The sequence below is a fragment of the Anolis sagrei genome, chromosome 1 (assembly GCF_037176765.1).
Source record: "Anolis sagrei isolate rAnoSag1 chromosome 1, rAnoSag1.mat, whole genome shotgun sequence".
Lineage (NCBI taxonomy): Eukaryota > Metazoa > Chordata > Lepidosauria > Squamata > Dactyloidae > Anolis > Anolis sagrei.
In genome coordinates this window covers 226,497,808-226,511,906 of record NC_090021.1, presented here as the reverse complement: position 1 = coordinate 226,511,906, position 14,099 = coordinate 226,497,808, and the positions used below count along the sequence as shown (strand labels likewise).

At 37.0% G+C, this 14,099-nt stretch overlaps 1 protein-coding gene across 1 annotated transcript in view; it reads left to right on the top strand.

Annotated features, from left to right (window-relative positions):
• MAP3K2 (mitogen-activated protein kinase kinase kinase 2) overlaps positions 1 to 11,393 on the top strand; it is a 43,553-nt gene extending 32,160 nt beyond the window's left edge. Inside the window, exon 17 of the mRNA XM_060774000.2 lies at positions 764 to 11,393. Coding sequence (XP_060629983.1) covers positions 764 to 989 — 226 coding nt within the window. The 3' untranslated portion in view covers positions 990 to 11,393. The remainder of the gene's footprint in view (positions 1 to 763) is intronic.
• The last annotated feature ends 2,706 nt before the right edge of the window (positions 11,394 to 14,099 follow it).

Sequence of the window (14,099 nt, the reverse complement as noted above, 5' to 3'; positions counted from 1 at the left end):
CTTGAAACAAATTAGTATAGTCTTCAACAGTCTTGTAGTCTGCTCTTCAGTCAAATTCCAATATCCCACCTATTTAGATTTTAGTAGTACTTTGACAGTAATATAAAATAATGCTGCTGGCTTAGGGATAGTATCAGGCCAAGGGAGGCAATTTTCACCTCCAGGCCCTTGTATTCTCTTAAAAAAACAGGTTTGGAGGACCAGAAGGCTCTTGGGAATAATGGCAGGGATTGCAACTGGGAACTGGAGATTTGGTTATCCAGTGAAAGATCTCTGCTTAATCTTTTTGGAAGAGCAAGTCTATATCCATCCAATGGAAAAACATGTATGAATGAGTCTAAAGCCATTCTAGTTTGTTTCTCACTTCATCCCTCTATGTGGAGGGTGAAAAGTGGATGTCCAGCCTTTGTGAGTAAGTTTTTAGGACATTAAAGAGATTACAAAATAGCATAGCTATGCCCGTCTCCTACTTACCTTGGTGGAAACAACGATAGAATATTTTCCTTAGATATGCATAGCTACATTGTAAGATGTTTGTGGATGTAAAAGTCTTTCCTGTTGCTGCCAGCTTTCTACCAGCAGTTTGTGTTATCTGGTATCTGCAAAGCACTTACTAAGTTAAAGTGTTGACATAATGCATACAATTCACATATGTTTGCAAAATGTATTTTGAAACAATGCTTCTCTTTACTTACTTGTTCAGATACTGTGGAAATTATTCATCTGCTTGATTGTTACTTACTCATCCTTTTGTCTGTTGCAGGAGCGTAGGCTGCACAGTGGTTGAAATGCTCACAGAGAAACCTCCTTGGGCAGAGTTTGAAGCAATGGCTGCCATTTTTAAAATTGCCACACAGCCAACCAATCCCCAGCTGCCACCTCATGTCTCAGACCATAGTCGGGATTTTCTAAAGCAGATATTTTCTGAGGCTAAGTTGCGACCATCTGCAGAGGAACTGCTAAGACACACATTTGCACATTATCACTGATGGCCTGCCTCAACCCATCTCTCACCTACTGCATTTATTTTCTGACTGCACTTTTTTCTTCTTCCTTTTTTTACACAGCGTTGAGAAAAGACAAGGGAGAACTTACTTCTCTTGATTCTTGTTTTCATAAAGATTGTTAATAATCTTTCTGCATATTTACAATGCAGAATTTGTTTCCCATTTAGGATTAGGATCTTTTTGTTTCAATAATGTACTGATGTGGTTCGCATAAAGCACTTTAGTACATATTCATTCCTTATTTGAGGGGGTAAAAGCAACTTCTTTTGGACCATCAGGAATTGTGTGTAAGGTTTTTATTTTCCCGTAGCACTGCTGACTTACTCAGGATGCAGGGAAAACATACATGTTGTTAGCAGATGTAGAAAAACGAAATATGTCCAGTTGTTCTTTGTAGTGTGTAGATAGCAGCCCTGAGGGGTCTTGGTTGTGTTTCAGCTTTGAAAATGAGTATTGGAAACAGTCAGCAACTGAAAATTCAGACTGCTAAGAAACTATCGGACTCCCACATCAACTGTAACCAAATTAGTAGATTTATGATTTTAAAAGAATAGACAGATGTGCCCCTTAGTTTAGTAGTTGTAAGGGTCATGGAGCAATCAAGTAGGTCTGGTGCATGAATGTTCTTGAGCGGAAATTGTAGATAAACAGATTGTTGTAGATCCTTATTCCTCTGTAGTTAAGTAACAGTCTACACATATACCATACAGCAAACTAGTTTGGTTAAGATCCCTGCATTTGAGGGGTTTCTAGTGGTCAGAGCAAAGAATTGCCTGCCCTTTTTACTGCCCCAGTTGCCTTGCTTTCTGCCTGAAATTATTTCATGAGACACATTTTCTTTCCTTATTATCACAATTGTGTTAAAATTTTAGAGTGTCAAGAATGCAAGCAGCATCTAAAATCTACTATTTTGATGCTGAACAGAAATCTGTGTCTACAATGGAAACTTGAATTGTTAGACAAACAGCATTTGCAAGATTTGTGTAGCTTGCACCAGTGAGCATGCAGAATTTGGCTGTGGACTTCATCTTATTATGAAGCATAGAAGCTCCCTCCCAATTCAAATCGAGAGGGAAAGTAAACTCAGTAGAAGTCTACATATAGCTCAGTTTCAACACACTGATGATGAGAAAAGAACATAAAATGAGATACAGATCATAGAATCATAGTTGGAAGAGATCACAAGGGCCATCCAGCCCAACCCCTTGCAAATGCAGGAAGACACAGTCAGAGCACTACTGGCAGATGGCCATCCAGTTTCTGCTTAAAAGGCTCGAGAGAAAGAAGCTGCACCACTCCCTGATGTGCTTGTCTTGTCATTTGGTATCCTGAAAGTGGAGGCTGTGCAGTTTGTATCTTACCTGACTGAAGTAATTAAAAAATCAAAACAAAAAGTTTAGATAATTATCTGAACTGTATCTACCCACATTTGTACATTTGAACATAATGATTGTAGAATACTTGCATATTTTATATGCCTTCAGAAAATTATAAATATCCCCTGAAGGGAAATAATTCTATTTTCCAGTGTCACTAGATAATAAAAGTCATGGAAGGATCCTGTTTTCTAGAAGCTCAACACTGCTGTTAAATATTTCCTAAGGAAATCCTTGTGGCCTCCTGTATAAAGTCATCAAAGGCAAGCCAATAATACAGTGAGATCTGGAATGGTTTAAAGCTGAAAAGTTGGCCTATATTTAAATATTTTAACCATAGTTAAAACAGTACCCAATGTTCTCAACTCTTTATAACTGAAGGAAGTGCTGATTATTACAGCAATGGGAAATGTGCACAGTAGAGAAGCTGGTAGGAATAGAAAGCATCTGATCATCTAAATGAGATTAAGAGGTCAAAAAATATTAATTACCTCAGCACCAGTTTATGGTAGTAAGAGCAATGAAGTTCCAGAATCAAGTAAAGTTATTATAGAAACTCTTGCCATTTTTCGTAGAACATGGATATGGAGCTTGCCAGACTGAGTGTATTTTTAAATATCTTCATTTATAAACTTTGTTTAGAGGAAGCAAGCTTTTGTGCTTGTAGAAGGGAGCAATTGTCTTTTTGCTGGAGGTATTGTGAAATGGCATGGGTGGAATTCAGGTGATGAGTGACTGGCTCTTTTTCATCTGTTATAGCTATCCCATCTGTTGCCCACAGTATTTAGTTGTCTACTTCAGATCTGTGCTCTCCTCTCTTATGCATGTTTTCCTCAAGATTAAAACCCACTTTCCCAGGCATTTATAGGAAAATCTGCAGTCTTTCATATTCCGCTGAAATGTCATTAAGCAGCAACTATGCAAATTGTGGAAAGCATGCAAATATGCATCATTTGGTTCAGTTAATTAGTATGTTAGATGGAAATTGAAGTCTCCCTTCCAGCGAAACCAAATTATTTGTGTATGTTTTGTGTTATGACACAATTCCTTGCACTGTTTAGTTAATATCTAGCAGACAGACAATCATTGCAGCCTAAGCATGCCAGCTGAAGACTTCTTGAATTGAAAGTGTAATCTAAAAAAGACATTTGAGGAGCATGAATCACCTGTCTCCTGAAAATGGGGACTGATGCAGCAATCCTAAATACATTAAGGAGTAATGTATTTCTTTGGTACAGCACTGGGTTGTGAGAGGTTCTTTTTCAAACTTTTTAAGTTGCAGAACAAAAACTTGATGGTACTGGAATGGAATCACTGGTGGTACTAGCCATTGCTCTGGATGTGTAGAGAGCAGTGTATTTTGGTGCTTTACTTTTGTAATTTGATCTCAGATCATCTGGATGGGGTTTTGTCCCATTTGTCTTTGCCTTTAGAAGACATGCGCAGCAACAAGAATTTAAAGTGAGATGGGAGAGCAAACTTGATGTAGAGTTAGTTGCAGGAATCATTTCTAAGAAGTGGGGCAGAAAAAAAAGAATCCTTAAAATCTTAAGAGGCATACTTTCAGGAGTTTGGATCTGCCTTAACCTGTTTACTGCCAACAGATCCCCATCTGCCAATATCAGTTCTATTATGTTGGTATTTAGACTAGAGGGTGGATGTGATTATATCTTCCTTTCCCCCTTGTTCAGGGTAGCAGTGCAATTTTACACAAAAGTATAAGTGCCCATCTTGAGAGATCTCAGAGGAAAGACTGGACAAAATGCTGAAAATTACTTGCTTCTGAAATATGCGGAGAATGAGACTAAAACATGGGGAACTCTTAAACTTTAAATTTTAAGCAGTTCGAAGAATCCTTCAAATATTAGTGTTATCCATAGGGTACATGTACAACAGGGCTTCTTGTGTGAAAGGGTGAAAAGGTTATTTATCAGAGTATGAGGAGGTATGTAGAACAAGAAATCTAAGAATGGGACAATACCTCATACTAGTCATTTAGAAAAAAATATGCAAACTTTCACAGCTTCAGGCATTCAGAGGTCACAGAAAACTTAAGCAGAAGTTATTTTGTGACTGTGGTTTTTGGATATCTGAATAACTTTATAATGTTGTAGAGCAAAACAAGTAGGTACGTACCTCTGGCAGACTAGCTACGAATTCTGCCAACGTTGTGTATTCTAAATCAGATGTGAAAAATGCCTTATGGGTTTTGGTTATATTGTTTACTTTGCTGCATAATTTTATTAGGAAGATCATTTTTGGTATCCCTAAATTGTATTACGCCTGTCTATAACTGAATTAATATGCAGACAGTCCCCAAGTTACAAACAAGATAGGTTCTGTAGGTTTGTCCTTAAGCTGAATTTGTATGTCAGTCAGAACAGGTACATTTTTAAGTAACTCTTCAGAAGATTTCACTGTACTTTCTGCCCCTGTGGTAATTGAATTTTTTTTAAAAATTGGCTTGTTTTGGAAACAAGGATTGGTGAGAAAGCTTCAGTTGAGACCTCTTTCTTCCATGATAACCATTTCAGGAGTAGATTTCCCTTCTTGGGAGGTAGATTTCTCTCCCTTTCTGTTATCTCATGCCTATTCTTAACTATGAGTCATTTGTAAGTCAAATGTTTGTAACTCGGGTACTGCCTGTGCTGAACTTAAGCTCCCCATTTTCTTTCCTCTAAAGAGTCAACAGACTCAATAGAGGGCCAAAGAATGGAAATGCTTCTTCGTTGTACTCTGAATACATGTGCATAAAACATGCAGAGGCGCCTGTAATTTCAACAAGGATACTTTATTTACCAAAAAGTGTGAAAATGGACTTTAAAGAGAATGTAAGTGCAAAATACTGATCAAAAGAAACTATTTGAAGCTTGACAACATTCAGATTCGGTCATGATTCACTCAGATTGCTGCACGCAGCTTCTTCCTCTAAACCAGGCATGGGCAAGCTTTGACCCTCCAGGTGTTTTGGACTCCCACTGTTAGAAATTGTGGGAGTTGAAGTCCAAAACACCTGAAGGACCAAAGTTTGCCCAGGCCTGCTCTAAACTGTAGTGCCATTTTTCTTACTGTGGCCGGGAAAGGGGCCAGGGACTAGCAGAGTAAGGTGATTGCATTTTGTGCCTTTTTTTTTTTAGTACTGCATTTTTTTTCTCAACAATGGCAGTATAAAAACAGGTGCCAAAATTATGGAGTTGCAGCCTCTTAGCTACAACCTCTAATCTAATGGCATGCAGGTTGTGTGAGTACTATGATATACCCAACTTCTAACCTCTTCCAGTTTGCCCCAGGCAGCAATATGGGTGGGTTGACAGTACTTTTAATTGCTTTAATAATGTGCACATTTTAGATCCAGTACCTGTGTGATCTTCTCATTGAAGCGCCAAACCAAAAAGCACATAATTGGCAGCAAGCCTAGCAACAACCATTTTCTTTACATCTAAGCCTTTGCTAAACAGTACAGACACGAGCTTACATTATAATCTTCTGGGTACCTATATCAAGAGGTAACTTACAAGTAATGAATAGTTTCATTAGGAGCAAAATTAAAATGGTGATCCTTCAGAACAATGCATATTGGCAATGTTATGAGTCTGTCTGCTCATTTTTAATTGTGCCCTGTTTTGTATGGGCACTTGCTCCATAACACTTTCTAGGATTCCAAGAATATAAAGAAATTTGAGATAATCTTTGACCATTTTTATGATCAAAATCATGAGAACTTGACATAATTATTAAGAGCAATTATGAGAAAATGGTTTGGGAACCAGTTGTGATAATTAATTTTAAAATGTATAAAGGAGAGGCTATCCAATCATATAAGGTGTGCCTGCAGAAATCTGAATCAGTAATGCAAATTAAAAAGGAGAAAAGAAGTGGCTGTATTGCTTTTTTACTTTTGTTTGATGCACTTCCTTTCTGGAGCACACATTCAAATGTGCAACACTGGCTCTTTTTAGTTGTACTAACAACAGAACTCAAATAATCTCAGTGCCTTTATCAGAATGCCTTAATTTGTTCACCTGCCAGTTATAATAGGAGTTAAGGACCACCAGGCACATTCTTTGAAATATAGAAAGTTAAATCCCAGACGTTAAGGTTGCCGTATCTTGTTTCTCGAACTAACTACAAGCACTACAGCCACAAGTGCTTTCAATAACTTTTGGGGGTTTTCTTTAGAGTTATCTAAAAATGATCTTACAAAAACTGATCTTATAAATCCTCTGTTTTGTAAACAGTGATACAGCATGTGGGCATAAGCCAGGCAGTGTTATGCTTGCATTGGAAATTCAGAACAGTTGGATTAATTCTCCCCTTTATTCTTAATGCTAAATGGAAAGCAGAATATTTATCCTTCAGTGTGTTCTTGCGCTGAATGGAAAGTAGATAGTTCTGGGATCACAATATAGTTTGATTTAAATATATTCTCCTTTTTTAACTTTCATTCTGTTCCAGAATGCCATTTAAGATCCCTCTAATACCCAGGAATTTAGGTGAGCCATAATGGTTACCTAATTCACTGCTTGTTCTGAAGGAAAGTTGATGGGGCATGTGAAAATATTGCTTCTATAGAGACAAATGGTTTTATTTTTAAAAACACAGTTGATTCAAAATGAAGAAACAAGTGCAAATCTTGTTCTGTCATTGTCCAGATTTAATGCTGTGTTAATGAGTTAAGTTGCATTAGCAACCACTTCATCCAACTTTGTAGCAGTTTCATAACAGCTGTAGATGTTCATGAATATTGATCGACATTCATAATATAGTTTCTTTTTTGTTTGGTTTTTTTAATATTTCAAATATATTACACTTTTGGGCAAACAAACACAAGTTTTATGTGTTTAAATGTAAGCTCATTATGATTATTTTTGCATTAGCAAAGGTATTACTGCCAATATAATGGTACTTTATTCATGTTCAGTTCCTTGTGCATAACATGTACCTTTGCAAATCCCTGAAAACCAAAGCTTTTCTACCCTTGGACACAGCCAAAAGTGATATTTATCTAGCTTAGCGACTGTTATTAGTTTTTCAACCATTTGTAAGCTTTGTGCTGAATAGAACAACTACCAGGGCTGGCCTGGTTGCACATTCGGTCCAAGTGGTTGCATGAGCAGCAACCACTTGGTGTGTGAAGCAGCTGTGTGCAATCCAAGAGTTGCATCCATATTCTCTGTGACATTTAACCTGGGATAATAAAATGCAGCCCTTTTATAGTCCACAAAAGATACTGGGCCCATAACTGCAGGTGCTAGTCATGGCTTCTAATAAGCACAGCCTGAATGATGCTTAGCATGATGACTTAAAAAAATGCCTTGATGAAAGAGAAGATTTTAGAGCTGTACCAGAAGAAGAAAATCTTTACCTAAGGACAAAAGTTATAGAAGCAAACAAGGTCACAAATGAAAGGTGTGCATATATACAATGGCCTAACCTATTTCTTTAAATGTGGCAAATAGAACAAAAATAAATTGGAATCAGAAATGCTAATTACTATGTTTTCCTTAAATTCATCTGAAGTCTTTTTTTACAGTAAAAATCAAGAGAAAAAAATGTTACATTAGGAAAAAATTCAGCTTCTTATTCTCTTATTCTTGAGGGGGTTTAGTGCGGAGCAGGGAGTAGGAGCTCCTTCTTGCATGAACATAATGTCCTCTGTAGTTCTGTGGCTCCAATCCATCTTTGGGTGATCTTAGGAAACAATGATAACAGTGGTTCTTAAGCCAGGTTTCACAATGTGGTGTTGTGTGTTTTCAGGCTGTAGGGCTGTGTTCAGGCAGCATTTCTCCTGACATTTCACCTGCATATGAAGCTCGGAAATCACACATCGCAGTGATTCTGGCTGGAAAAGTCTTTGACAGGTTTCACAATAATTTGCAATATATGTAATGAAGACAGTAAGTATCAAAGAAATCCTGGACACTTTTAATTGTACAGGCCGATCTCTAAAATTTCATTAAAATGATTGAAGACCATCATACTTTGTCCTTGGCTGGTGGGCATTAGATCTGAATTCAGTGTATTTTGATAGATTATGCATATCTTCACTTTCCATTTATGTCCTTTTGGACTATTTTTCTCCTGGGTATAAATTGTCAACAAATTGTTCTGAACTTTTCTGTGGTTTTTTTAATTTGCAATTGAAGAAAAAGAGGGGATTGAACAGTGAGCCTTGAAGTTGGTGTAATGGGCCAAAGTTTTCCTTGTGCCATAACAAAGTAGACCATAGCTGTTTGATGAGGTAGTTATCCATCTCATTCCAAATAATTCAGAGCCATAGTTCCCCCTGAGATATCTTGATAATAGTTTAAGTGAAAGGCTTGCATCCTGGGGAACAATTTCTATGCCACTGAAACTGTTAGCAGCAAAAGACTTTTTTTGTATGTGCACTTTTCATATGTCAAACAAGAGTGTAAACTAAACAATGGCTGGAAGTTTAAGTGAATAGAGTCCTTTTAGACAAAGGTGTATTTTGTCTGTTTATACAGTTAACCTGTTAGAATCCCCTAACTCCTTAATAGCTAAGGAGCAACTACAAAAAGATGTTACTACAGACATCTCCCCTGTAATTTGTATTACACCCAAGCCCTGTAGGCAAAGGACTGTAAAATACTAGGGAGTTAAAGCTTCATTCTGGATTTTCTGCATCTTTGGGGTGGGATAAGGGGTTACCATGTTTTGTCAATAATGCGATTCTCCGTGAGATTTTCTCCCTCTACATATATGACACATAATCATGAACTATATGAAGAAAAAGATTGTGCTTTCTTTTTTGGAACAGGGTCTGAACTTTCTAAACTTTGTGCAGCTTTGCCTTTTGTTTTTTCTCTCTCACCAGTTTAAATCTTTTTATGAGAAAGTGAAAATGGGATCATAGCAATCTAAATGTGCTCAGCCTGTCATCTTAAATGTAAAGCAAATGTATCTGTAGGGATGGGGAAGAGAGGTTGATTGAAGTTAATAATGGACTTTTACTTCTCAACAAGCTATGAATAATAATAATGTATAAACTCCTTACTCCTTTGATCTAATGTACATTTTTTAATGCAGCTGTCAAATGATCTATTAAATCCCTTGGTTTTGGTCTGTAAATGTTTTTACTCTGTTTAAATGCTGGGCACAGTTTGTAATGTATGTACACAATGGTGTTTTTTTCTATTGATGTTGACTCTTTTGCACATTTTTTTGGAAACGTTTAATTTGTACACTGATTTAATACTTTGACCAACTGTTATGAGTGTATGCGAATTATGTATGGGTGCAATGTACTACTGTCTTGAATGTGTGAGAAGTTATTTTTTAAAATTACTTCAGTATAAATGTGTGTCAGCTTTTGGCTTTATCTTGGTTGAGGAACTCAGGACATTAGCTTTGCTTGCTAGTTCCCCACAATAACCCGAATCCAGCAACTTGGTTGCAACTGCAGGAATTTTAATGTTGAATTTTGTGTCAACCGAGTTTTCCCAGTTCATTTTTTATATTGCTGGGCCGATTGATCAGTCAGATATTGTCAACTGACCACCGCATAATTTCATTATTCCAGAACAGAAGGTAACGCACTTGGTTCTCTGCTACATTTACCATAAGCCTCGCTTCTACCATTTTAAGCCACCGTTCGAAATAACTTATTTGAGCGGGAGACTGGCCAAGTGCCAGGCTCTTTCACATTGGTGCGAACAGGGTGCGCATCATTTTCCCCCCATAAGTATGAATAGGAAAGGAAAGCCACTGCTCACCTGAAAGCTTCAGAGACTCATCAGAGTTTCTGTGGAGTTTGGATTGTGGCAAAAGTGTCTAAGAACTACCCAACTATAAGGTACATAAAATGTCTTCTGTGTACTGTGTTTCTCTCTTTCTCTTTCCCTCTTCCCACAGACTTATTCCCCAATTTCATTTCTACATTTTTTAAACAATTGTTTTTAAAGGTACTGCATTTAATTAGATAAATATATAAAAAAGCTTTGAGAGATAATTTACTAGATAAATATATTTTCAGCTGGCTGATGTTCAGAAAATATTTTTTTAATTTTTGTTTTTAACCATTCAAAATGTATTTGTATTTCCAAAATTGGACATGAATTGTATATTAAAATACTCGGGCTGGACAATGGTACGGTTTGTCTTGTAAGGACTGTCTCCTTTTTTAAAAAAGCTAAAAATGTTTCCATAATACAGAGAATAATACTGTTCTGAAAAGGTGAAGGCAATCTTTTGAATTTATAGCTGCTTAAGAGAACTGAGACACATAACCAGTCTTAGAGAACTTTTTATTGCCTGTTCTTTTTTGTTACATTGAATGTAATGTCTCTTGATCTTAACTCTTTCCTTGTTTTTGGATACTGGGAAAATTAAAGCATGTTGAAGGTACGAGTAAAAATACCAAGTAATACTTAATTTTAAATTGACAACCGAGTTTATGGCTTCAAAGGATCTTTGTATAACACTTCAGACGTGCCAACTAAAAATTGTCATGTTGGGTAACTAAATAGTACACTGGTGACTATAAAAAAAACCAACCATTTAGAAAAAGTGGCATTCTGTTTGCTTTATTTTCAAGAGCTCAGTGGCCCCAAAATGGTGTGGTTTATTCCATTGTTCATGCACATTTTGACCTTGTTACAGTCTCAAAACTGTGCTTGTACAAAATGTATAAAATCATTTTGATTTTTTTAAATACCTAGGTATTTATCTGTTACTTTCTTGCTGGTAAATGGCTTTTATTTTATTTGGGATTTTTATCAAATATAAAAAGCCATGTTTATATTATATTCTGTGTTTGACCAAATGACTTTGTTTTATGAAATGTGTATATTGCTGGTACACATCTGTCAGGATGATTGTGCATGAGGACCTACAAGAATTAATACAATGAAAGATTTTTTTCTTCCAAGTTTAATTCATTCTGGGAAGGTTATGGTGAAAAGGTTTACTGGATGTAACCTTATGAACTTATGGAATGACTATAGATAATAGCACTTTTAAGTGTTAATAAAACAAATATTTATTTCCAGTGTGTGTTTTCTTCTTTTCCAAAAAGTATACAAATACTAGTATCTTGTTGCCAGAAAATGCGTCTTCTGCTACTTCTGATTGAAACCACTCACAAAATTCAAGTCGCCAATCAGGATCATCCTTGTTGAGGGGATGTACTAGTCTTGGAACACAGCTCTGCCACTTACAAAATTCAAGGTGACAGTCAGCATCATCTTCATTAAGAGAATGCATTAGGTTTGGAATACAGCTACCAAGTTTTGCACACCTTAAAATTCGATGAATGCTCGATTTTGATACTCCTATTTTGTGAGCCATTTGCCGTAGCAATTTTCTTGATGACTGCTCAAAATTATGCAGCACCTTTTCTGATTTCTCTTTGTCTGTTGATGTCCGATGCCTCCCAGAACACTGCTTTTGTATGTTTTGCATAGTACCATCGGTTTCAATTTTGTCTCATATACGTGCAATTGTAACCTGTGTTGGAGGCCCTGTTTGAAATTCCTGTCTCCACTGTCTCTGGACCTCTGACATTTTCAGTTTTCCAATACCACTTTAGTACAAACTTACATTGGTCAAATGTCAGTCTGGGATTGGCCATATTATGGAGTGATTCTTAGCTGGAAAAAATACAGAATTATAAGCTGTTAAGGGCATATACATTTCTTGGGACATGCATATACATTTGTGAGGACTCACACATTGTATTATTTTGTGAAACCATTATTTTTGTTCACACCTCTTCTAATGGATAAGAGTTTGTGACTATAACTCAGTTCAGTCAACTGGAATTTTATGTAAAACCACTCTCCTGAGCATTTCTGTTTCCTAATGCAAATGATTACTTGGCTGAAGCTCAAGGCCTTCCCACAATGGCTTTATCCTATTTAAAAATAAATTAAGGGAAATAACCCTGAAATGCATGACTGAATACACTTGGAGTAATATAGGCTCCTATTTCCCTGATATGACTAGATGAATAATCTGAGTGCCATTGAAATCACAGAATCTTCTTTTAATATAGGTCCGCCTCTCCATAGTGTTGCCAAGTGTAACTTATTTTAAAGGGATGACACTTTTTTGAAAGCTGAAAATCATGCCTATTTTGAAGAATATTCTTTATTTGAGGATTGGAAAGCATGCCATTATATAGATGCCAAAAATCCAGTGTGTGGGTATTTTAAGAAAAAACCAAGACAAATTGCAAGAAAAAGCTAGTACAGACAGTCCCCAAATTACAAACAAGATTGGTTCTGTAGGTTTATTCTTAAATCTAATTTGTAAAGTGTAATTCCATCCAAAAATGTATATTCTTTGGCTTTGGATAACTTTGGGAAGGGTTAACGTAATGTTTGTTTTGCCGTCTGTGATCCTATTCAGAAGATTTCTCCTCACTTTCCGTTCCTGTGATAATTAGATTTTGCAAAATTTGGCTTGTTGTGGAAACAAGGATTGGTGATAAAGCTTCAGCTGAGACACCTTTCCCCATGAGAGCTCTTTCAGGAGTGAAATTCCCTTTCTGGGAGTATTTTTCTTTCACTTTCTGTTGTCCCCTGCCTCTGTTCTTAACTATGAGTCTTTTGTAAATCAAATGTAACTCGGGGACTGTCTGTATATCTGAAATTCATTACCATTACAGGTAGTTATAATGTGATTAAAACAGATTCAGAACTTGTTGCATGCCAAAAAATTAACCAAATTGGATTATTTCTTTAAAAAGAAAATGTGAGCTCTGTGTATCATTAATTTTGATAGCCAGTTACTGGTATTTTGAAAAACTTGCACCTTCTTGTCTTTGAATTGTTCCAGGCTACCTCTGTATCAATGCATAAAAAATAGGACAAGATAAAACATCTCTGAGAATTACTTATGGTACTTAAGGATGAGTTTTCTATATTATCATAATTATCTTATTTATTTATTTATTTATTTATTTATTTGAAACTTTTGTATCCTGATCTTCTCTACCTCCATAGAGGGACTCAGACCGGCTAACAGCAAGAATTCAATGCCAACAATAATACCTTTTAAAACATGATACAATAGGTTAAATTACATATAAGATAAAATACATATAAACCAATTTGCCAAGGTAAAAACAACGTCCAACTCAGTCCGCACATTGTGGTCAATAACTTTAGTCAATTTCTGGTCTCAACCACTCTGGAAATGCCTCGCTCCAAAACCAGGATTTTACTTGCTTCCTAAAGGATGGGAGGGAGGGGGCAGATCTAATTTCATTCTATAGCCGGAGGCCACCACAGAAAAGGCCCTGTCTCGTCCCCACCAGATGTGACTGCAAAAGTGGCGGGACCGAGAGCAGGGCCTCTCCGAAAGATCTTAATGCCCTTGATTCATATGGGAGAATATGTTCAGACAGGTAAACTGGGCCGGAACCGTAAAGGGTTTTGTAGGTTAAAACCAGCACTTTGAATTGTGCTCGGAAGCTAATTGACAGCCAGTGGAACTGCCACAACAAGGGAGTTGTGCACTCCCTGTAACCCCGCTCCCATTAGTAGCCTGGCTGCCGACGATTGTACTTATTGCAGCTTCCGGGCAGTCTTCTGAGGCAACCCCACATAGAGAGTGTTGCAGTAGTCTATACGGGATGTAACCAGAACGTGGACTACCATGGCCAAGTCAGACTTCCCAAGGTACGGGTGCAGCTGGCGCACAAGCTTTAACTGTGCAAGAGCTCTCCTGGTCACCGCCGAAATCTGGGGTT